We start from the raw sequence: 25,038 nt of genomic DNA, 5'->3' as shown, positions 1-25,038 counted from the left end.
CCTATCGCTGCGCGTGTCTCTGTGCTGTTTGTAAGATTGCACACGCGGTCGTAGTGAGGAGAAGGACTACTCTCCTCTCTGGTGATGCGATGCATGTCTAGGCATCCTTTTCCCGGCATCTGCTTGGAAACTGTCAATCATTTGTAGGAGCACGTACACTAAAAACAGAATTGGAGATGCTGCTCCGTTTTATTTTTCAACCAAACGCTGATCAAAGGGTGACAGTTATAGTTGTAATCGTCACGTGGTCGGCTTGGTAGTGACTGCCGGCTGTGCACGACATTACTTGGACAAGTCATGTCCAACACGCTTGTCCCTCAAATCACTTATGGATGCATTTGACAGTCCTCTTTTTCTTTCTTTGCTCTAGATATGTTCCTACAGTTAAGAATCTGTAAAGAAATTTGAATGATGTTGAGTAAAAGAATCAAGTCAGGTAACAGATATTTTGAAATTAACATTTGACCCGATTGCAGTGCAAGTGATTTCTGCATTTCATTCTAATGAGAGGGAGTGACAAATGTTCATTAAACAAGCAGCATCTTTTTAGAGTTGTTTGTTTGTGCCAATGAATGTTGTATCACATTTGGTCTTGACTGAAAAAACATGCAATCCCATTGACCTGGATGTTTTAATCAGTCTCATGATCTTAATAATTTAGTGACACTAAATATTTCATAATTCTTGAGGTAACCCAGTTTGAAGCACAAATCTTGAAACATTTAATTATTGGATATATTTGATTGTGTTCATATGAATGTATATTGCCATCTTGTCAACTCTTAATTTAATATATGGCTCAGTTTTTCTGTGTTTTCTGAAAAACCTGAAAAATTACTTGGCCAATTATTTTGAGAAGGCGAATATATGTAAGTAATTACAACAGCAGTCAGGAAGGTTCAAAATCTTGCTTGTATTGAAATGATAAAATCGCAGTTTACAAATATACATTTATTAAAAAAATCTTATTCAGTGATATTCACACACATGTGCTTGACTAAATGTGTTTGACTGTATGGTCAACTTAAGGTTATTGTGTAAAACAGACACCTGCCGGTGCTAATAAGAATACTGTACAGTGTTTGCCACATTTCAAATATAACCTTGCTTAGTACACTATTTGTCCAACTTTTATTCCTTTAGCTGAAGCAGAACGCCACGTTTCCACTTGTTTTTTTATTATCTGATATTCATAGTGATGCAGCATCTATCATTGGACCCATCACAAGGTATTATACTTTTCAGCTTGGAATGTGAGATTATGATTTTTATAGGATATCTTAATGTTGTTGTTACACTAGTCCACTAAACCAGAATCATAACATGCGTACTTTCGATTGGGCTTAACTGTAACTTAAGCGCTCAACATTGGCCATGTCTTAGCTGGTTGGGCTGCATGTCTGAAGGCAAATGTCAGAGGAAGTCGGATCACGCATTAAACAGACTTTGCCTTGTCTGCTCCTTAGTGCTAATACCTGAATAATAGCAAGTTCATTTACCTTCAGTGTGAATGTGTAATGGTTTATGAAGGCAATATCATGATAAAGTGCTGAGTTGGTTGCATTTGTTCTCATCTCAAATGTCTGCGGTTCATTTCTTTAACTGCAGATAGTAAGCTACTCTTAGTTCAGAGAGCGGAAGTTCTTCTCTGGTTTCAATCCTACTGTCAAGTAAAATTCTCTTAGGCGTCAGTGTGACTGAGGAGGAACAGGTGGCCTTTTTTTCCGTATTTCGTTGGGTGTCGTTGACGTTCATGGCACTTCAACACTACAGTGCCAGAGAACTTAGTGCTAAACTGCTGTAGTGAAGCCAGTGCAGTCACTTAGAGAGAATCTCTCCTCTGACTTGCTGCCTTGAAGTCGAGAACATGTTCTCTTAAAGTGCACGAGGCGCCCGTTGAGACATGCTTTCAGTGATCGAGTTTGCAGATTATTTTGCAATATTAACAAGTTGCAACCATACTTGTCCATGCAGCACACTTATTCTCCATTTCTTCAACAATCAGGGTTTTGTTTGCTAATGGCTCATACAACTACTCCGTTTCCATAAATTAATAAAAATTGTCTTTAACTCTGACCTTGTAACTCACCTGCAAGCAGGTCTGTTTCATACAATATTTAGACAGCGTCTGCAAATCTGTGCAAAGTCTTGTTATCATATTTGAAATATACTGGGTTTTAGAGGCTAAAAACAGTTATTGAATTGTCAAAGTTCATTACAATATTGACTGTTAGAAGTTAGGAGATGCACCATTCCAGTGAAGGCCTGACTTTTCACATTTATAAATATTAATAATCCAAATGTTCAGTTAGTCTAAAGCCATGTAAATCCTGCGTTGGTGAAACTGGGTTCTGAGAAAAATTGCAACAGTGTTCTGTGAGGTTAAGTATTTGAAGATTTCATTCTCTATTAACATGTGATCAATGTTTGCATTAATTCCCTAGTTTTGTCTTTAGGTCAGCAGGTCACACAAGGCATTGATTCATTATTATCACACTTACGATCTTTACTTTTTATTAATTTCATTTTTGTTTCCTGTCTTTTTTTATTGTCAGGTATGACAGCTTCTTATCTGTGCCTATTTTGTAACCATATACTAATATTTGCAGTCTACAAGTCTTTTGCTGGAGATAATAGGAGTGCAGGCAAGATAATAGAAGTACAGTATAGATAATAAAAGTAACATTTCACAGCAGCATGACATAAATAGTAATAAAATCTTAATATGATGTGTTGGAATTTATGTTTGATGTTAAAGAAGTGAATTCAGTGTTATTTTAACGCCAGTAAAGATGTTCCTTTCTCTTATTTGCTTTCAAACCATGTGGTGTTTAAACCAACTGATCTTTATTATTGCATATTTACTTAGTTTCAGGGTGAAACTAATTATCAATGTCTATACTATGTAACTCATTTAATTTTGATATGCAAAGGTTTTTTCTACTGTTTACCAGATTTTGATGAGATGTAAAAGAAAAATCATGATATTAGAACATTATTCCTCTCGGAAATAAGGACATTGGATATAAGCATATTGTAGAAAAAAAAGAACATCTTACAAAATTAAATTTAAATTGTCTTGATAATATTCTTGTACTCACTTATAATTTTACTTTGTGCTCTGAGTTTTTAAAATGTATATCTTATTGAGGAATCATGTCTGTGGAGGTTCTCGGTCATCCAGCTCATGGCTAATTCTTGTCAAAATCTTTTTTCTCGTAGCAACGGGACTTTAAGAAACTGAAGAAGTCTCTCGGATGAGAGGTAAAACATCAAGTCCAGTTGCTAAGAGAAAAAGATTTTGACAAGAATTCATATTGAAGAATGATTGCCAGTTAAGAAATAACAATTCTTAAATGCAGCACTTCGAAACAGAGCACAAATCACAGTTTTGTCACATTTAATTGTGGGATAAGAAGTTAAAACACTTTTCACTTCTTGTTCATCGCTATTGGAGTTATAATAGTGAGTGTTTAAAAATCCTTTCCTTATTATTGAGTATCACAGTTTTGGTGGGAAATGCCAGTAGAAACAGACTAGCTCAAAGCCTACATGACTCATCAGGGAAAGTAATGCGCTTACTCCAGATCATTAGCCTTCCTGTGGTTTCTCAAAGCTCCTTCAAGTTATCTAAATTTTCACTTTTGTTTTTTTTTTGTTTTTTTTTGAAGAGAAAGGTAACCTTAGTTGTATTAAATACATATACCTGATTAAATAGAAGTAATTTTGAATTTAAAAAAAAAACTGGGGACATCACTGACATTGTTATGTGATTATAATGACATGTAGCAGCAGGAACATTTGTGGTACTAAAGAGTTGTGTTTCTGCAGGGACCAGCCTGGTTCTGACCAAACCTCCACTGCCCTCCTCAAGTCCAACCGCAGATTCTGCTGGTCCCGAGAAGCCCAGTACTTGTATCTGCGGCGCCTCTCCTCACGCAGCTACTCGGCTATCATGATGGTACGTTGCTTTGATGCTTTTACTTTTCACTCTCCCGACTCCCTGATCAGCTGGTCCTCTTACCATCCGCGACCATGATAACCTCTTTAAAACTAGCCTACAACTCTCATATTGGAGGTCACTCCGTAGCATTGGCATCACTGGCTGCTGTGTTCATGCTGCATCTGCATGTTTCCACATGCCGTTTGTTTATGTTTAACGTAGTTCTGGCCATCGGTCGTTGCTGTTACACGAAAAACAATGGTCCCTTTAGTGGTTTGAATCTTTGTGCTGTTGTTGCTTTTTTTTTTTATCCGATGTAAATTACATGAATTTTGATCTCAGGAAACCCTTCCATAATCCCATCTCATGGCTATCTGAAAAATGCATGTATTCTACCTAAAAATAGCCCTCCGCTGGAAATAAGGTCTCTTCCTCCACACTTTATGCGAGGGTTAGTGACTCACTGTTTACTCCTCGTCTTCTCTTCCGTTGTTTGAATGTGTACTTCAGTGACCCTTCCTGCTTTCAGGATGATGATTAAACATGGAGGCACGGAATTTCATTGTTTGAGCAATTTGCTCAGTCGAGTGAAGCTATTCTGCTGCAGAATGACCTCGTTTAATGCCTATATTCCATTTCTCTGTCTGTGAAATTGGATGATTTATCTTTATTAACATCACAAAGCTTGATTTTTCTGAATATGACATTGGTATGCAATTGTAAAAAAGTTATCCTTTTTGTCAGAGCAGTTTTTTGTGAATATTAAAAGGAATGGTTTGGTTCAATGTGGTATTAAGGACTTGGAATATTTTCCTGGTCAGGTGGTGTTTAATCTGTATTTTGTGTCATGCTGATACAAGATAAGACCATGTTGGAATGAGTAGGTTTTTTTTTATACAAACACACACACACACACACACACACATACACAGGTCACTGCATGACTGTATCTACTTACCAAGCCATATACTCTAGCTGATTATTATCGTTGTTTTTGTTGTTGTTGTTGTTTTGGCTCAATGATGATTCAAATTAAAGTAGGTCTTAGGCTGCAGTGTTTTATTTGGAGTGCTTTGAACCTTCTTCAACAGAGTGATTCTGTGTGCAGACCACATCCTTTAAGACATTCCTTCCTTGTTAAATCTCAAAGCAAGCAGTGTTTGGATTAGAAATCCTATTTCTGTAATCATATGACAGCCATTTTCATATGTTCTTGTTCTATTGTTTTCAGTCATGATGTGCTGCGGGAACTACTTGTTCTTTGCTGCTTGTGAACAAGACCTCTGTAACCCAGTGGCTGCGGGAAACTATGCAGAAATTAGAGTTTAGGTGTTAATGCCATGTTGTATCTGTGTTTCATCTTTATCCATTACTTTGTTCTGTGTGTTTATTCCTCATGATTTGTCATTTGCAGTTAGATGTCAACTTTGAGCAATACAGAATTTATTTAAATCACTTAATAGAATATTCAAAAGCAACGCCCCGTCCCCTCGGAAAGTGTCAACAATGAGGAGGAGGTTGTATTAAGTCTGTTTTGTGTCTGGAGCCTCACAGCAGGACCCCGAAAATCAATGCGAACTTTGGACGAGTCTATCAGCGCGGGGTATTAGCCGGAGTCAGACTTAATATTTTTTTAGCCTAGTTTTCAAAATGTATTTATTTCTCACAATGAATCACATATTTAAAGTCAATAGATAAGTGTATATATTAAAACGTTACATTTTTTTTCTTTAATTTTCATTTTTCCAAGTTAGGAGAACACTTCATATCTAACTCCACCCCACAGCTCCCGCTTGGTACCATCCGAAGCGGCTAAAAGCAGACTTGGCCCTAATTTCTTCCCTGAATGGAAAAAAAGTTTTTGTTTAAACTCATCAAACTGTGATGTCCACTTGAAGGGACTCAAACATTTCCCTTTTTTTTTGGTCTTGGAATTCTTTTTTTTACCCGGAAGGTTTCGTCACAAATCCCACCGGAAAGAACCAACTGGGTGTAGTTGGGTGTTAGAGTACAGAACAGTTCAAAGTTCGTGATGCCAGTGAACGGGGAGGGGGTGCTCTCTCTGCGCCGATATGCAAATCACCATTTTACCGTAAGTATCTGAAATTATTATAATATTACAACAAAGTTAAGTCGTTATCGCCCTCCCCTCCTTCCAGTTCTTCTTGTCGAAACTCCAGAGGAAATGTCTGCTCTCCGCGGTCTGTCGCACCTGCTATGGAAGCTAGCCGTACGCTAGTCCTCGGTTTGGAAAGAAAGCTGGGAAACAAATCACTGTATTTTGTAATCGACGGTAATTAGCTAGTAACGCTTGGAAATGTGAAGTCTTTTTTTCCCTCTTTTATTTTCCGAATGAACTCGACGGTTTAGCCTCCCTGTCCTCGTACTTTGTCGTATTCGGACCATTATTTTTAATCCCTAATAGAAGTTTCTATTAAAATGCTCGAGTGCTAAGAGACAACGCCCTTAGTGATTCTTTTGAAGTCGGCTTATCAGGAGCTGCATTTTGTCTTCGATGTAAACATTGGAATTCCTGTCCGACGCTGTAAGTCCGCCCCGCCGCCACACAGGGGCAGACTCGGACAGCGTTTCTCCCACACGCTGCTGCTACTGCAGGTAAAAGCGGTGAACTCCAAATAAACTTCGGAAAAAGTGAATTAAAAAAAATGTCTATGAGGATATTGTTCCCCCGGCCTATCAACAAAAGTTTGCAGAAAATATGTGGATAGAATTTTTTTTATCGTTATAGAACATGTACAAGAATGTTCAAAGTTTATTTGCTTTCTCCTTTTATATATGCATTTTTTTTTGTTTATTTTTTTTCCCCCCTCACTACCTTGATATTTTACAGATGAAATTGGCAACTGTATTCATATTTATTGTTACATTTGTTGTCAGCAAAAAAATATCTTCCTATAACAAAATATCAAATTGGTGTCTGGTTATTTTGTTCTTTCCTATAGTCGTAAACAAATATATTACCACAAGGCGTTCATTTAGCACATTGTTTAAATGTTCTTTCATATGTCATAGACATTTCTATATCTGTTCACGTAAATCCTTCATCCCATCCTTTATTTGAGAATTGGTTAATTTGTTGATATATCTGCCATAATTTATATCTTGTTTGAATTTTGAATTCAGGCGCTTTAACGAAAATCCACCTTCATAATATTTCTGATTTTAAAAAGTTCCTGCGTTTTGAAATAATTTGCTTGTGATCTGGCGCTGTACCAGGCTGACCCAGTATTCCACCCCTCATTAGTGGAGAGTATTTATGTTATGTAACTGCTGACTCCCAGGAGACAATGACTTACACCACAGACAACCATCACTATCATATCATTCCCTAAAAGTCACCTGTGAAAAATAGTGTCAGTTTCCTATTTTATTTTTATTTGTTTATATATCTCATTGTTTGGTTTTTCAGTTCTTATGGCTTCTCAAGATACCTTCCTGTTTGCATAGTGTATGCAAAAGGCTGCAATATAATGATTCCCTTGGAAAGCTGTGTTCAGATTGTCAGGATATCAGTAAGCCAAATCTAGTGATAGAGGTGATGTTCTGTTATACAGCGCACATAATTCTCCGATGATGCTGTTTTCCACTCTAAAAACCAATTAGATACCAGAACTTGTAAGTGAGCAGGTGTGAAAAACATTGGGGTGGGAATCTGGTCTGTGGTGAGTCAGTTTGTTTATCTGAGAACTTTAATCACCACATGGAAGAGTTGGTGTGTCAGTGTGTTGTGCGGGGTTGCAGACGGTGGGATTTGAGCTGAATGTAGGCCAGCAGAGTCACGCTTGCGTCAAAGCAGGCGGGCAGATGCAGGCGGAGCAGCTGGTGGTGCAGCTGTGGCCATGGAGGAGGCTGCGGCCACATCAGTCTGCCAGATCACCGCTGGCATTAAGCAAGGAGGAACACCATGAAGACTGTGCTTAGCCTGCATAGGAAGTGGGCTCATGCGGTCAAGACCATCCGCATCCTACAAGGACTTGTGAGTGTGATTGTGACGCGACCTCCCTTTTTGATCCCACTTGTGTCTTGTCCAAGTGACCCAATCTGATTGGTCCAGTTTTTATCATATGTGTTATGATTTTCAGATTCCTGACGATATTGTCAGCAGCAGAAAGGTGGCTTGAACTTTGACTGTGGCTTAGATTGATGGAATTAGAAAGGGAAGTGAAGTAAGTTTTCATTCAGGAGATTGAATTTACAGAAAGTGAACTCTTAGATGTATTTTCTTCATTTGGTAGGGTGGGATAATAGGACTAGCTATAACTCGTACTTTTTTTTTCATCTGTTTGCCAAAGTTGAATCACAGGGTTTCAGTTTTGTTTGTTTTTGACTTTATTTACATGTCTGTCGGTTTGAACGGTTAACACTCTGGTCTGGCTTTTCCTCTTATATCTTGCCAAATAAAAGAAAAGCAGTCACTCATTTGTTGTGAAGATACCAAGATACAAGGACATGTTGCAAAGGTTGTCTACCTGTTCTAAGTCAGCTGACTTCTTTCTGAGTTTGTTTCCAGGGGATAGCACACTATCATATTTGCATCATAATATTTAAGCAAGACGAGGCATAAGTTTCCCGGTGGAACCTGTTGTTGCTATGAACGTCTGTCATTGTTCCTCCGAGGCTCCTGGTTGTGTAACGACGGCGAGCTAATGAAGTGGCTTTGTCGTTACATCACGTACTACATTATTAATCTGTGCAGTGAAATGAAACCAGCCTTAATCTTTCCTTTCTCTCGACAGAACCCAGTCATGGAAGAGACAGTGTGGGAGCAGTACACTGTGACCCTGCAGAGGGTGAGTCCATCTGTGCCTCCATTTACAATATTAACCCTCGCTGGTTTACTGAGGCCGAATTATCAGCTGGTTTACTGACGAGGAATTATCAGCTGACACCCAAGAATGAATAGTGACTAGGACGTACCAAACCCGGCTGACCGCTGTACCACAGCCAAAGTACACCTATGCTACATGAGGAAAAGATTTTCACTTTTCAGAATGCGAGTCTTATCAGATCGGATCAGAACCCTGGCAGGTGCGAAACATTAAATAATGGAAAAAACTTGGCACAACTCAAAGTTTTTTTAAACATCTGTGAAAGGAGCCAGTGTCAGTGTGTTAACTGAGAATAACATCACAACATCTAACCCGGTGACAAATAACAGGTGAAGAGGAAAGTATCTCCCTCAGGGCTTGATTGAGAAACAAATGGAGTTAAAGTATTCATTAGTGGGCATTTCTAACCTCAACCTGCCAATAGGCTTTTATTTTGAAATGTAAAGATCAATGTTTGATGCTTTTTTTCTAGAAATTGGTGTCAGACAAATATCAAATGGCATATTCGACAATTTTACTTTTATTGCCAAAGAAATATAGAATGTTGTTAAGAAGTTTTGCTGTTTTTGCCGCTGTTGTTTGTATTTAAGTCTCTCTGCTGGGCAAATCTAAGGTTTTCAAGAACTTTTATAATGGGGCGGGTTGTCAAATTGTCTCTTAAATGCTGCATTTACATTTTGAAACTCCTAATTCAACAGCTACGCATTTAAAAATTAAGAACGCTATGTCCTTCAGGTGCTGCTGAAGGCTTCAAATTCTGCTTGTGACACAGGGAGTGATTGTGTTAAAGTGTCAGGTTTGCAGCAGGTGTATCTTGGTTGACATAACATGCCGTCACTCTGTGCTTTATACCTGGAGTTTTCCTTCACTCTCTCTCGGTCTGCTTGAGGAAGAGACATGGGTTCCCAAGCTCAGAATAACATCAGACTAACTTAGACAAGAGCAAATGAGGGTTAAATAGATTCCCTCATGCATCCAGACCGAAGACACATGTCAGCTATGCAGTGACATGAACTGAGTGATCCCCCTAAGTGAATTCATATTGTCCGCACATGGTTGGAAGTGAATTGAACATGAATCAATGTGACGCTCAGGAGAGTGAAACATCATGATGTTGAGCTGTCATGTTCCACTGCTCGCTTGCTACAACCACCCCTCCTCTCCCCCGTCATTCAACTAACACATGGAAGGTAGAAATTGACTTGACTTTGGAATAAAAGGTGGTGGTGTGAGAGGTTGAGCTGCAGCTGCAAAATGTTGTTACAGAAATGCAGAGTAAAATGCAGTCATTAATTCCCACTCTTCCTATGGAACAGGATCATTCAGTTGACTAAAAGTTTTTCCATTGCAGAGTTATTTGTAACCAAGTCCCAGTAACATGTAACATAATGATATCCTCATCGTTGCAAATTAAAGCTGAAGTATGGAATGTTAGGAAAGGTGTTACTACCGGGTATATTTTGATATTGCTTGCCTCTCAAATTGTATATTGCATCACTGGCTTAACATAAACTATATTTTGAATAGACTTGTTATAGAATGGACTTTTTATTGTTAACTGAGATTAACCGTATGTTTGACATGCATTCAGATGTTGTCTCATCTTGTCAGTCAGTGGGATCTAGGATGAGCATTACGAATGATTGTACTTTTTCCCTTGCATAATGCAGTGAGTGGACAGTTGGGAAATCATAGCACATTCTTTGGTTGGCCAGAATGTTCTTACTCCCCTACATTTGTGTCATGTTGCTCATGTCTTCTAAATGAGGAAAACTAAATCCAATAAACCAACAGAGATAGAAATGGAAAAAAATTATCACAATGTATTTTCAGCTGTGCCTATATTGTTGTTTACATTATATAATTTTGCAATTCTGCCAGATGTTGTTGTTTTGCAGTTTTTCGGACGCATAAAACGTGTCGTCATAGACTGTCAGCTTTAAAAGCCAAAGGCTTGCAGAGTTGTAGTTTAATTCACGGTGGATAAACTTCAAGGTTCATATGAGACTAAATCCTTGGCCTGCTTTTGAGCTTATGTAATCCTGTTTCAAGTGTGGTCACCTTAAAAATGTTCTCACTGCTGGTAGATTAAACACACAGCGTGTGGAGGCTTCAGCCTCAGCTCTGTTTTGGAATTTCGCAATGTTAGATTGGAAAAACAAGATAAAAACGCTTATTCAGCACATTCTCAGATATGGTCAAGCGGTTTCTGTCAGGTAACTCGGTGAACATGGGGATGTAGTTGATGTACTATTTCTTAATGTCTGAAATCAAACAAAGCAATCCGAAGATCAGGTTCCCGACGTTTTTAAAAGGCAGACTGCGCCAGCAGATGCCTCAGTAGGACACTTGTCTCAGCACAGTGGTATTGCCACAGAAGTAGTTTTTCCCACTGAGATCAAGGTTGATGCAGGACAAAGTGAAAGAAAGGAGTGCACAAGTGATTGAAGGAGAAAGCAGGTCCCCCTCAGCGCGTTCATGTGTCGGTGGTGAAGACTGCGTTTTCAGGAGCTCAAGGGGAGCACTTCCTCATTTCCACGCATCAGAGGGAGCTTTGCGATGCAGACTCCGCTACACTGATGTCAGAAGACAGCTGCTAAATTTAACAGCCTTGGCTTGAGGAAAATAAGTGAAACACCGAGCTTGTGCTCACATTAGTTACACCAACATTCATTTAGCATAAAAACAACTTATCTTCACCACGTGTGCCCCTTCAAAAACTTTGTTTCCAATGGAAGATCGAAATACGTGTTGCATGAGACAGACAAAACTGAACGAAAGGCTATTGTTTTGTTGGCGTCCCGTCTGTGTGCCTGGGTGTGTTTGGGCATTACGCCCTCACGACATCAATCATGCACCGTGGATGCTTGTAATGTTTGCAAGCAGAACCACCAGTTGTTTTGTCTAAAGTGAGCTGTACCAGAGATGGTGTTGCACTGGCAGTTGCACAAAACCCAGCCTGTAAAAATATCGACCGGGTCAGATTAATGACTGGCACTAAATGTACTTCATGACTGTTTGTTTAAAACAAAAGTAGGAATCCTGTGTCCAATCCAAGACTCACTTCCTGATGATGGTGTTGATAACTGTGCTAGTATACAGTGTATTTTTTGCAACCCAATGGCTGTATCATTCTAATCTTCACTGTTATTTCATATTCAAAAAAGCATAGTCAAATGGTCAAAAAATGGACATGGGTATGTGCGAATGCGTAATGAGCTGTGAGCTCTCAAAATCTCTTTTAACATCTTTCTGACTGTTGGTCTGTATTTCAGCATGATTTTTTAATGAATATTTGAACATCAATTTTTGCAGACCTGGTGATGAGTATCTTTATCCCAGATTGAGACTGAAGTTGAATGTTTACCTCATCCCATCCACCACGTACATGCGTTGTATCACAGAGAGGCTGACTTCATTCCCCTTGTTTGTTGCTCTGTCACACTTTCATCCCACCCCCATCCCCTCCCTCCATCTGCTACAGACAGAGGAAAATGGTGAATTGTGTGTGTGTGTGTGTGTGTGTGTGTGTGCGTGCGTGCATGTGTGCACGCACACACACAGATGGAAGGGAGGGATAAAGAGGTTCATCAAATCTCTGACCTAATCTAATCTGAGCAAACTGGAACACTGGCAGGTAGAAATAGATAGAGCTGAACACTGTCACCTTTGCAGTGTGCGATTGCTTTGGGGGAGGTCGCATACTGCCTTTGCCACTCTCGACCCTTAATGTCACAGGGTCATGAGTTAGCAGATGTTAATCACACACTTTATGCAGATCTACAGGGGATGGACAAACACAGAAACAGTAGCAGTCATACATGACTCCAAACACAAAACTGTAATCACAAAACTACAATCCCTCAAATCGCTCTGTACAATATACACACTCTATCATGACATTACTGCTCTAGCCGACACACACTCACAACAGAAGGATTACGAGACCTCGCTTGCACATACGCACACACAAACTGTTAACACCGAATGATTTCTGCCTTTTCTACCTTCGTAGGATCCAAAGATGGGCTTCGGCATTGCAGTGTCGGGAGGGCGCGACAACCCGAATGAGGAGAGTGGCGAGACTTCCATCGTGGTGTCTGATGTCCTGCAGGGGGGGCCTGCTGATGGCCTTTTGTAGTACGTTCTACTACTTATTCTTAGTATATTTTAAAAACTAGTGAAACCAAACAAGGGTGCTAAATGTCTTTATGTCCTGTTTTTTTTTCAATTGATGGTTGTTTGCTTATTTTTGAAACAATATTTCATAAAATGTGAGATGAAGTAATGCTAATGTTTTGTTAAAACTTGTTACGAAAGCTGAATTTTCGTTAAGGATGCCTAAAAATAAATTCCGCCTTGTAGCAGTGGTATAATGAAAACCTTCATGAAGCCTTTTCTGACTGGAGATAAATATGCACTGTCTTTTTTTAGAAATCTTTATTAATAGCTAAAATTTTTCTTTCACTTCTGAGTCGGTGAATTGTGTTTGCACTGCAAAAGCAGCCTCACACTATTATCTCACAAATCACCTTCTAAAAAATACAGGAGGATCTGAACAAAACTCATTGACATTAATCATTCTTTATTGATGTTGGTATAAAAGAGAGAATGGCTTTAAGATTAACTGCCCAAATACGATTTTTGAATTTACTCAGTTAATTACTAAAGATCCAGTTAACTGCCCGAAGCACTAAGTGGATATTTGCTCGCTATTTTTGGACTCCAGTAGAAAAGCAGAGACACTTCATAGTAAGAAAGAGTCTGTCGGCAGAGACGATCACACTGAATTTACATTGTCATTACACAATCACCTGAAAAAGAGATCCTTTCTTGGTTATCCTCCCTATTTCACATCTATTAAAATGTGTTTGAAACACACCTGTCAGCTTGAGTGACTGCCTTTTTGAAAGACAGTTGAAATCTGAAACACAAAGCGTTGAGCACTTAATTTTGTCCCTTTTCACCTCTCTTGTCGTCTCTGTGTAGTGAGAATGACCGTGTGGTACAGGTGAACGCCGTCCCCATGGAAGGGGTCGTCCACTCCTTCGCCGTCCAAACCCTGAGGAAATGTGGCAAAGTGGCGAAAATTGTAAGCTCATGTTTTGTTCCTGCCCCTTTGGTAATCGTAGCGTAATGAGCTAGTAAGACAAAGCAAGAAACTGGCTTACTTAAGGCAAGCGACAAAACCGGGGCCGCAATACAGGCAACTAAAGTTAAATCTACGGCCCGACTCGGGAAGACCTGGAAATTCAGTGTGAATGTACATCTGTTTATAGATGTGCATCTGAATAAGGAAATGTCAAACATACCAGCATGTCTTTGTGTCAAATACTTTCCGCAGCAAATCGCCCCAATCCTTACAAACTTGACATTGTAAAGTTCTTGCACTGCTAACAAGTGTAAATAGCAGTAGCTAGGCTGTTTTCCAAACATTAGCAAGTGCATCAGTGGCAGGTAGTATGAGATACTACCATCATTAAGGATGATCACATTTATCTTAGCCGTCACTGTTGTGGTTAATGTGGGTAATGTTTGCCCCCTGGCAGACATCCCATCAAAGTGCTTCTTAAGTTCCATGTTGCTAGAAACTCTCCTTCTGTATTATTTTCAGATAGTAAAAAGGCCCAGGAAGGTTCCAGTGAACCTTCTTAACCGGCCCGCCTCTCCCGATGACAGAGTCTTCAATAATGATTACACTGAAGACTATGGCTACGACCAGGAACGGCGCAGTGTGTACAGTGGGCGGGACCACAGCCCAGAGCGGGAACGAGGTGGGGGCGGCTACATGGACTCTGGCTACCAGACACGAGAGCGTGACTATGACAGAGACTATGATCGGCGGGAACGTGGCAGGAGCGTGGAGCGGGACCTGAGTCCAGATCATTCCTACCGCAGAGATGGCAGCCGAGGCCGCACCCTGGATAGAGAGCGCAGCCCGGAGCGCCGCTACAGTCCCGACAGGAGGTACCGTAGCGAGCGCATGTTAGACCGAGACCACAGCCCCGACCAGCACTACCGCAGCGACCGAGCCCTCAACAGGGAATACAGCCCAGACCGCCGCTACCGCAGCGACCGGGCACTGGACCGTGCCAACAGCCCCGATTCCCGTTACAGGCGTGACGGCCACAGTCCGAGACGCGGCCACGGCCGTGACCACAGTTTCGAGCGTGGCGGGCGAGAGCGCCTCCCCAGCGATCCAAGGAAATATGATGATCCAGTTAGGCGAAGCGGGAGCAGAGACCGCCTCGACCGCTCCCCGTCCCCCGCGGCCTTGCCCCTCCCACTACCCCACCCTCCCCGTGACCTGGAGCCGCTGGAGAAACCGCTGAGCGTGCTGCTGCTGAAGAATCGACCCAACGAAGGTAAAAACAAACACTTAGCTTTGAGTTACCTGGATGACTTCAATGTTTAAATCATCCATGTGGGAGCTGTCGATGAGGCCAAATGTCTCAAAATGACTCTCAGAGAAACTTAAATTGGGCAAAAGTTGGCCCCTCCAGAATATCAAGCAAAATGTCTGAGATAATGGTATCGCGGTACTTTTATCATGAGACCGCTAAAACCACCTGCAGAGATGTTGTTTCCGCATTTTGTCTTTCAGAGTATGGCCTTCGCCTGGGAAGCCAGCTCTTCATCAAAGAGATGACCAGCACCGGGCTCGCCAGCCGGGATGGAAACTTGCAGGAGGGAGACATAATACTTAAGGTTAGAGCAGCGTTTCGGATAACGGTTATCGCTTTGTACCTTTTTCACAACGCAGAAAGTTCCCATCTTAGCAGAACAATGGCAACTCATCAGGTTTACTTCCTGCCCACTGTGTTTTGTTAATTTTACAAAACACAAAAGTATTGTAAGTAAGTAGCAACAAGAGATACGGCATGTGTTGGTGCGTAACAAATTACACTTTGGTTCATTACTAAATGGTGAGTTTAGTCAGTCAAGATTGTGAAGCTTAGAATATTATGCTTTTTGTAATAAGAGGAAGATTTCTTTCCCGAGATTCTCTTATTATTCAATCCACTGCGGACGCACATCATCTATTTTGTTTATTTGAAGTTCGCCTCCTGCAAAACAGCTAAAAGTTTTCGAATCTTCTCCTCCGTCAGATTAACGGCACAGTGACCGAAAATTTGTCACTGAGCGACGCAGGGAAGCTGATCGAGAAATCCCGCGGGAAGCTGCAGCTGGTGGTGCAGAGAGATAGGCGGCAGGTGCTTATCCGCGTCCCTCCGATGGTCGACAGCGACTCGGAGCTCGATGGTGAGAGACTCATGAAAATGAAAAGCAGCAGCTCCTTTCCTGTGTAACGACAAACATCACCATCATCATCATGTATCAACCCGCAACATTTGAGATAAATAAGAGTCAACTGTGGAAACATTGTTGCTTTTGTTGTTTGTATCTGCTCCCCTTCATTAAATAAAGGCTTTACTCACTCATCAGTTTTTAGTTTTATTTTTATGTTCAAATTCTTAACAAAAGAGAAAATGACACCACGAGACACCCAGAGGTCCAGAACACCCTTAGTGATAACTGTCTTTTATACCTAGTTTTAACATCACATGACCAGAAACGGTGCACCGATTGGTCAGGAACAATCTAGTTAAGTGGTGTGAGTGGATTGTTGGCTCACCCAAACGTCTGAGGGGGTGGGGAGGGCGAGCCAGAGGACTTGTGACCCACTTTGTCTGCTTTTGGGTGTGTGCATGCTCGCATGTGTGTGTGTGTGTATGTGTGCGCGTGTGTGAGAAAGTGCTCACTCGCTGTTGGCAGGGTGATCTAATCCACCAGCATAATCCTGGTATTGGATATGACAGAATTTCATCATGTTAGGGGTTCACACCACCCACCGTCTGCTCCCTGCCGGAACAATGGTGAATGATGAGGAGGCGGAGGGATGTTCAGTTGGAAAGGTTCAAATCACCTTAAGTGCATCTCCATACATTTTGCTCTGTGATTGTTTCCCACTGCATCCACGTCGACGGTGAATCGGATAGAACGTGTCAAATGACTGTTTCCCTGCTGTTTGTACTGATCATAAACCCATGTGATGTGTGTTGTTGCTGAATGTTCCAACTTCCTGTGTCCTGACCTTCAGCCATCAGTGTGTTTTCATACTTTCACGACCCCGTGGGCTATTTGGACTGTGCACTAGCCATGTTACATAATAAATGAATGCAGGAGAGTCACTTTTGTAGCCGCAGGATGAGTTGAAAACTAGATCCAGAGAAAAAAAAAGCAGACATTGCAAAGCAAAGCTCGAGCAGGAGGGTCATGATGTTGTTCGACTTGCTTGTGTGTTACAGATATCTCAGAGATCGAGTCGTATCGCTCCTATTCTCCCCAGGACGACCGGCGGGGTCACCACTCCGACCTCTCGTCCCACTCATCCAATGAAAGGCTCAGGGAGAAGGCCAGGTAACCAGGACACCTTCAGGCACATGCGGGGGTTAACCGCCCCATAACATCTCAGTTTAAAATCACACAACACTGAAGGTGAAACATCTTCATAGAGTGTAAACTTTTAAAGAATTTTGCTCTATCGCTACAAGAAGCAGTTCCATAGGTACGGATTTGTATCCATACAGTACTTCAATAAACCAATATAATCACATATAGTGAATAATTCCGAAACAGAATGTACAATTCTAGATTACTAACGGTGCATGTGAATTTTACTAACCATTGTCTGAGCTTGGTGGACAAACGTGCTTGGAATTTTTCAACCGTTGAGCTGGGGTGCCTGTAAGGTTGTCGGAGAGAACTCACTTAGCGTTTTTCTGAAATGAGCAGCTAAAAAAATTTTGATTTTCTAATAATTTCTCATCAGTGAGCACAGATGCCAGGGCACGATATAGTCACATCTGTTTCGGATATTTTGTGAGTAATTGAATACGACAATGAGAAAACTAACAGGTGAAGTGAGTAGTGATTATGATGGTAGCAGTTGGTTTGCTGGATATTTGAGTGAACGCCAAACTCACATTGTTGGTAGGGAAATTTACTGATAAGAGTAATGGAGTAATGGTAATCCCTGTGTGGTTCCTTCAAGCAGAAGATCCACCGCAAAGTTGGTGGAAGGGAACGAACACACAGTGTGACACATTTTGTTGTGTAAAACCCCTGCATAGCGTCATAATAGCGAGCTGGACCACAGAGCAATGCAGATATGAACCTCTGTTGCATCACGTGGAGAGAGCAGGCCGCTGGTGGTCGATACTCCAGATAATGTTCTGCTGGGAAACCATGGCTCCTGTCATTCCTGTCATGCGAACATTATTTTGCTGTGGAGCATCTCGAAACAAGTTCACCTTTCCATGGAAATCTCAGTGGAGGCACTGCAGGAGTGTGTGTTTCAGCAGGAAAATCCTTGAATCCCCTGAATGGTCAAAGAGATATGACAGAGAATATTACACTGGTGACCACTCACACACACATCCGGTGTTGGTGTGTGTGTGTAGACCGTTCCTAATGATGCTCAGACACACACTTATGCAACATTTCCTCTCACCAGAGATGACCCGCCTAACCGGCTGGCCAAAATGGGCGCCATGCCGACGCCTTTCAGAGGTGCCGACAGAGCCGTGGATGACACGCCCCCATTGGCCGCAGAGAGGGAAGAACCACGGTCACAAACTCCACCTGGTAACTCGTTGCTCTTTCTGATATCCCAAATTTAGACCCCCCCCAACCCCTCAACCCCCAACCAATTATTTATTTCCGATGTTTTGCTCTGGTAGCGCAAGCAGCCACCGTGGCCCCGAAGGTTCACGCTCCCCCGAAGGTGCCTCTGAAGCCGAGCGCTGAAGACCAGGATGTCTATGGGTGAGGAATGTTGCTAAATGCTACTTCTGCCCGTCTCCTATGCGTCGCTCATGTTTACGTGACTTTTTTTTTTTTTCTTCCAAATGAAAACCTCTTTCCTTTCAGCTTTAACACGGCCATGGTCCGTTTCCAGAAGGGCGAAAGTGTGGGAATGAGGCTAGCAGGAGGAAACGACGTGGGCATCTTCATCGCCGGCGTCCAGGAGGACAGCGCCGCTGAGCTGGAGGGTCTAAAAACGGGAGACCAGATCATGAAAGTGAGAATTCCTTTTTTTTTTAATTTCATATTTATAACAACTGAGTACAAAGACACGGAATAAACAGATAGTAGCCTTTTGTAAATCAGAAAATGTGAGAGGAAAGAAATCCCACACTCTATGTTATCAGAATATGAATTACTCACGAATCAAGTTGCGAGTGGTTTAGATGATCGTTATAGTTTCTACTGTCGTTTCTCGTCTCACACGGTTTTGTGTCGTTTCAGGTAAACAACACGGACTTCAGAGGGTTGGTGCGTGAGGAGGCCGTCCTCTACCTCCTGGAGCTTCCTAAAGGAGATGACATTACCATCCTTGTTCAGAGCAAACCAGAAGGTACAAATGGTCATCACGTGTTTCATCAGTTACAACTCATACAGATGAGAATATAATGGAAAAGTAATGTTTGGGTTGTTTTTTTTTTCCAAGTTGTTTTTCAACTTTCCCACAATCAGTACAAGGCACATCTTGTATTTGTTCTTCAGTTTTCAATGCGTTTTGATCTTAATTAACACTGAAAACCAAACCCGTTACCAGGCTTTTTAAAAATTTGCTCTTGGTTTCAGTGTACAAGGATATTTTGGCGTCGGGCAGAGGCGACTCCTTCTTCGTCAGGACGCACTTTGAGTACGACAAGGAGGCCCCTCAGAGCCTCCCCTTCTCCAGGGGGGAGATTTTCAAAGTGACCGACACCCTGTACGACGGGAAGCTGGGGAACTGGCTGGCCATTCGCACAAACAAAGAGAACCAGCTGTTAGAGAAGGGGATCATCCCCAACAAGAGCAGGTGAGGGTTGAACCGGTCGTCTCTGTCTTGTCACGCCGAGAATTGAACACCCACGAGCATCTAAAGGGGCAAAGAATTATGCAGGACGTGTGAAACGCGAGGCTATGCTGACAGCGCATGTTGGATCTGCGTAACAGGGCCGAGCAAATGGCCAACGTCCAAAATGCCGCCCGGGCCGCATCCGGTAACGACAGAGGAGACTTCTGGAGGCTGAGGGGTCAAAGGGCAGCAAAGAAGAAAGATCTTCGCAAGAGCCGCGAGGATCTGATCTCTACGCCGGTGGCCACGCGTTTCCCGGCCTATGAGAGAGTGGTCTTACGCGAAGGTAGGTGAACTCCGGCCGCCGTAAGACGACGACGCGGTGGCCTCTTCCTTCATCCGTGCTTCGACGGATCTCTTCCAGCTGGATTCAGGAGGCCGGTGGTGATTTTCGGGCCCATTGCTGATGTCGTGAATGAAAAGCTGGCCAACGACATGCCGAACCAGTTTGTCATCGCCAGTAAGTCGTCGCATCGTTTCTATAGCTGAGTAACAATCGGCGATTCAGTCTTAAACTCTCTGTCAGGACATTACGTTTCAGCTCGTATCCTCATCGTTTGGTCACCAATTTATTTCCGCTCTCAGAAACCGAACCCAAGGATGCGGGAAGCGAGAAGTCCTCCGGCGTGGTGAGACTGAACACCATCAGGCAAATCATCGAGCAGGTAGGATCTTAAAGAAGATGCCGCTCAATGGGGAGCCCAGAGACAGCTTGAGGAATGGAACCCGCTCACTTCCCGTTCCCACAGGACTGCCACGCCCTGCTGGACGTGACCCCCAAAGCTGTGGACACACTGAACTACACCCAGTGGTACCCCATCGTCATCTTCCTCAACCCCGACAGCAAGCAGGGCCTCAAGACCATGAGGAACCGGCTGTTGCCCGGATCCAATCGCAGCGCCCGCAAGCTGTACGAGCAGGCGGTGAAGCTGAGGAAGACCTGCTCTCACCTCTTCACTGGTGGGTAAACAACCAAGAAACGGCCGGGTTAAAATACGACCGAGGAAAGAAACACCATTCAAACGTGCTCAGATGACTTTTGAAAATGATTTTGAAACCCAGAGACCCTCTAAAGGGGTTCCAGAATCTGCACGGCAAGATCTTTTGCTCGCTACCCCGACACGCCTCAGAGATCGCCGGTTGCTTTTTGTCACTCCCTCACAGCCACGGTTGACCTGAACTCGGCTAATGACGGTTGGTACGGCAGCGTGAAGGACTCGATCCGGGAACAGCAGGACAGAGCCGTTTGGGTCAGCGAGGGCAAGGTGGGTCTCAGAGACGCGTCCGGGTTTCACTCCGGGAGTAGAAGACCAGAGCGTCTCAGTCTCCAAATCCTCCGCAGCTGGATGGTTCTGACGAGGACCTCGACCTGCACGACGACCGCATGTCTTACCTGTCGGCCATGAGCGCCGACTACCTGAGCATGGACAGCCGCTTGACCAGCGACTACGACGACACGGCGGACGAGGGCGGAGCTTACACCGACAACGAGCTGGACGAGCCGATGGATGAACCGCAGCCCATGTCGGCCATCGGTCGATCTTCAGAGCCGGTGCTGCCGGACGAGGTGGGGGCTCGCTCGTCACGAAACCATGCTACGTGTGTGTGTGTGATTGCGTGCACAAGAAATAATCAAATTCATTCCCATTAACCCCCATGCTTCCTGCGTGTGTGTATGCGTGTAGAAAATCCACCCTGAACCCCGGGCTCGTATGAGGCGGTCAGGCAGCAGAGAAGTGCTGAACAGAGACCCCAGTCCCCCCCCTGCTTTTGTCCCTGAGCCCCCGAAGGTGAGCTCCCCCCCACCCACCCTCCGCTCTCATGAGTCAGAACTGACCGAAAGTAACTAAACTAACATCCCACCTCCGCCCTCGCCATGTCTGCATTTCCTCCTCACTCACGCCTCCCACCGTCACTAACCCCACATGGTACTTTGTGTATTATTTATTAAAGTAAAGATAGACGGGTGAGTATCATGAGTCACCCCTGACGGCAATAATCCTGATCCCGAGGGTCTGGATGGTTAGCGTCACCTCGCCCCAGGGCGAGACCGGACGAAAAAACACAATATGCAGGAACAGGGATGCTCATTACTGTGAAAAGCTACTGTGTGTCACATGACGCTGGACCAGCCGGGTGCAGCCTCAAAATACGAGACCGAACATTTCAAATGGTGTGTGCGGGTCAAAGGTCATCATTTTACCGGACGCGATCCTCCGCCGGGCCTCCAAATTTATTGATTCGCCCGCGCATGACCCCTCACTTTTAAAAGGAGAACGTCTTCATCTCATTCAGATCATCTCCGCTGCTCTTTTCACCTTAGTCTATAAATAATCTGGGAAAACTCGATCTGACGACAGTATTCGATCGACCATTACGTTACTCCCGCAGGCCCGGGCTCAGACCAGGACCGACTCGACGCGCAGCTACGACTCGCACTCCAGCAGCACCATTAGCAGCGACGCAGCGGGAGCTAACAGGCCACTCCCGCCTCCGGTGGCCCTGAAGCCGACCCGCCGCCCGTCCGAGGAGCCCAGTCCGGACAGGGAGGAGGAGGACCCGGCCAACAAGTCCTTCCTGGGAAAAGTAAACGTTTCCTCCTCCCGTTCATCCGTTGATTCTCCTTGTATTGGCTTTACTGGTTCATCGAGCTTTTTAAAGCTTTTTCTTTTTTATTCTACTTTCTTCTTCTATCGCTCGTCTGGACTCTAAAATAAAATAGCAAATGCCGGAGCAGGTAACCGAACGTCTGCATGGAGTCCATTTCACCACCCGAGTGTGTCTTGTGACTGTCGGCCTCTCGCTCCTCCATCGGCCACGATCCCGCTGTTTATTCACCGCTCGACATCGTTTCCCAGAGTTCACGTCCACTTTTGTTTCCACCCAGATCCGGGCCTTTGAGAAGATGGATCACTTGGCCCGAGCCCAGAGGCTCCTGGAACTGCAGGAGGCTGAAAACGCCCGAGTACGCGACACTCTTTATTTCACTTCCAACAATATTTGCATCGTCTTTCCTTGAGAACAGATAGCTGCATGACGAGTTGAGATGTGTGTCGTTCGGAGTTTGGTGCCCGGGTCTCATCTCTCCACCGTCTCTCCAGCTGGAAATTGCCCAGAAGCATCCAGACATCTACGCCATTCCAGTCAAAATGCCAAAGCCCAACCTCAACCGTCCCCAGCCAATCGGGTGAGAGTGTCGCCTGGAAATTCCAACTGCGTCGCAGTTTAGCGAAGTCCCCTGCACCGTGTCGAGCCCAACTCAGGCCTTTTCTCCGCACCCGCCGTCTGATTTTGTGTTGGTTTTTTTTTTTTTTCATTTCGCCTTGAGTTTTGTGATTCTTCCCATCAATAAATAAAAAGCTTCATGCAGTTAAATCTATTTCCATAATGGTCATTTCTGCTGTTTCCATGCCTCGTTGTTGCAACTCTGTATAAAGTCCATTCACTTTCCTCCAAAGACGAAGCTCATCCAGGGTGGAAAAAAAAGATGGTGAAAGTCAAGTCAGTTGAAATGACAAAGATATAATTGACCTAGAGGGCTTTTCAGTCTGAACAACATATACGCCCTCCGTCGGGCCCATATTCCTCTGACAGGGTTTCTGAGCTGAGCTGGCACGTCCGGAGATTTGCGTTTTATGTTGAAAATCAACTGGCCGCATCTTATTTTCACACCCGACTTCCTGCCCTTCCACGTCACCCACCCCCCCGAGCGAACCGACGCCACTTCCGGTGAAAATAGACCCTTTTTCACCGAAAGCGTCGCAGTAACCGGATGCCAGCGTGACGCCGCTTCCTCACTTTCATCTTTCCGTTTGTGTTTGTGTTTGCGTGCGAGCAGATCCAGCTCCAACCCCGAGCCACAGACCCCTCCCAGGGCTCCTTACTCAGAGAGCAGAGGACACGAGGACGAGGAGGCCCAGTATCGCCAGCAGCTGGCCGACCAGACCAAACGAGGATACTACGACACCCAGAAGTACAAGGACACCGAGCTGTAGTTCCCGAGCGGACTCTGACATCATCGTGATGGTGACATCATCGCTAACTGCGGGGGGTCCTTCCACTCTGTTTCTACTGGCAGCTCTATCTTTTTAATTCCTCCAGTAACTTTATGCAGCTTTACCACAAAACTCATGTCAGGCTTCAGGAATACATTTTGATGCCGTGTGCGTGTCGAGCCGAGCCTCACGTGCGAACGGTGTGTGTGTGTGTGTGTCGACCAAGAGAAAAGCGCCGTCACTCACTCCCCACGCAGAGCTCTTGCTAGCATTTTTAACATTTCCGCGTATGGTTTGTTATACTTGGTAATACCTGAGAAGCACGAACTTTGGGTCGGAGGGGGGGCTTGACCTTTGACCTATTGATGCTATCACGATTGCACCTCTCTGCTCATCAGAAAGTCTCAGGCAAGTGTGTTTTCTAAGTTTCCAGCTCCCAAAGAGGGCCGTTTCCGATCAAAAGACTGGACGTGATTCCCATCAGCTGCCAGTTTGACAGCGTCTTTTCATAAATCCGCAGTTTGAGACTGGCCTTCCACAAATGCCCTCCCGCTCCTCCTGCTTCACCATGCACATGGGACACTATGCCCTTTCCAAGTGCCTTGTAGCATTTATAACAAAAAAAAAAGGTCAAAACTGTCAGCTGATCACTTAAAACAGACCGGCAAGGAAGTGAAATGCTGTTGGTTTGGAATCGGGTCATGAACGGACGCTAAGAAATTGAGTTTTAGTAAATCTTGTTACCCAGTCGATGAAAATGTGTCCTAATGATCTGTAACACTGAGGAGGAAATGTGATGGAGAATCGTATAAATCTGAGAAATAGGATATAAAATCACAGGATAATGGAGCCTGTTTGTATTTGAGCTCTGAGATTCTTGAACCTGTAAAACTGTCTTATTCAGGGGGGAGGAAAGTGTGAGTGGATTTAGGAATAGTCATTTTACAGTAAAAGAAAAACAAAAAAAACACATTTTATTATTTTTAATGATGAAACAGTCGAGTCTTCGGTGATGACAATCATGTTTCTGACTTTAAATGTACCTTCGTTTGTGATTCCTTTTTATAGCTTGTGATCTCATGAGTGTTACACGACAGACTACTGGCGCTATTCAAATAAAATATTGTTGTTTTTTTTTTACATTTACATGTTTGTTCTTGGGTGCTGACTGGAGATACTTACATCCAAAGGGACGGCTGTCACTGCAGGGGACGTACTCGCAGAAGACACAAACTCATTTCAATGATCAAACCCGGCGCCGAATTGAAAGTTTGCCCAAGCTTATATCGTCCAGTAAGCTTTTACCGGCCAAGCGGTAAGAGACCAGCGGACGTAGTGTCG

General features: G+C 43.6%; 1 protein-coding gene across 8 annotated transcripts in view; it reads left to right on the top strand.

Moving 5' to 3' along the window:
* The window catches only part of tjp2a (tight junction protein 2a (zona occludens 2)), a 29,725-nt gene extending 4,882 nt beyond the window's left edge, over positions 1-24,843 (top strand). For 2 of the 8 annotated variants that reach the window (XM_086171083.1, XM_086171077.1), the window contains exons 2-25: positions 3,832-3,961; positions 8,701-8,754; positions 12,809-12,933; positions 13,783-13,885; positions 14,408-15,158; positions 15,398-15,501; positions 15,903-16,056; positions 17,103-17,214; positions 18,311-18,441; positions 18,537-18,621; positions 18,727-18,877; positions 19,105-19,213; positions 19,444-19,663; positions 19,801-19,988; positions 20,067-20,162; positions 20,288-20,367; positions 20,452-20,662; positions 20,867-20,967; positions 21,045-21,269; positions 21,388-21,492; positions 22,094-22,288; positions 22,590-22,667; positions 22,804-22,889; positions 23,541-24,843. In XM_086171083.1, coding sequence (XP_086027209.1) covers positions 3,956-3,961; positions 8,701-8,754; positions 12,809-12,933; positions 13,783-13,885; positions 14,408-15,158; positions 15,398-15,501; positions 15,903-16,056; positions 17,103-17,214; positions 18,311-18,441; positions 18,537-18,621; positions 18,727-18,877; positions 19,105-19,213; positions 19,444-19,663; positions 19,801-19,988; positions 20,067-20,162; positions 20,288-20,367; positions 20,452-20,662; positions 20,867-20,967; positions 21,045-21,269; positions 21,388-21,492; positions 22,094-22,288; positions 22,590-22,667; positions 22,804-22,889; positions 23,541-23,697 — 3,627 coding nt within the window. In that variant the 5' untranslated portion in view covers positions 3,832-3,955 and the 3' untranslated portion in view covers positions 23,698-24,843. Of the gene's footprint in view, positions 1-3,222; positions 3,265-3,831; positions 3,962-5,581; positions 6,036-7,752; positions 7,941-8,700; positions 8,755-12,808; positions 12,934-13,782; positions 13,886-14,407; positions 15,159-15,397; positions 15,502-15,902; positions 16,057-17,102; positions 17,215-18,310; positions 18,442-18,536; positions 18,622-18,726; positions 18,878-19,104; positions 19,214-19,443; positions 19,664-19,800; positions 19,989-20,066; positions 20,163-20,287; positions 20,368-20,451; positions 20,663-20,866; positions 20,968-21,044; positions 21,270-21,387; positions 21,493-22,093; positions 22,289-22,589; positions 22,668-22,803; positions 22,890-23,540 lie in introns of those variants that run through there. The other 6 variants (XM_086171084.1, XM_086171079.1, XM_086171082.1 and 3 more) reach the window with 6 other exon arrangements.
* The last annotated feature ends 195 nt before the right edge of the window (positions 24,844-25,038 follow it).

This window comes from Fistularia commersonii, chromosome 23 (genome assembly GCF_037954325.1).
Source record: "Fistularia commersonii isolate RoL2024-O1a breed Wild chromosome 23, RoL_Fcom_v1.0, whole genome shotgun sequence".
In the NCBI taxonomy this organism is placed as follows: domain Eukaryota; kingdom Metazoa; phylum Chordata; class Actinopteri; order Syngnathiformes; family Fistulariidae; genus Fistularia; species Fistularia commersonii.
Note: the sequence above shows the minus strand (reverse complement) of the source record. Positions and strands in the feature narration are given on the sequence as shown.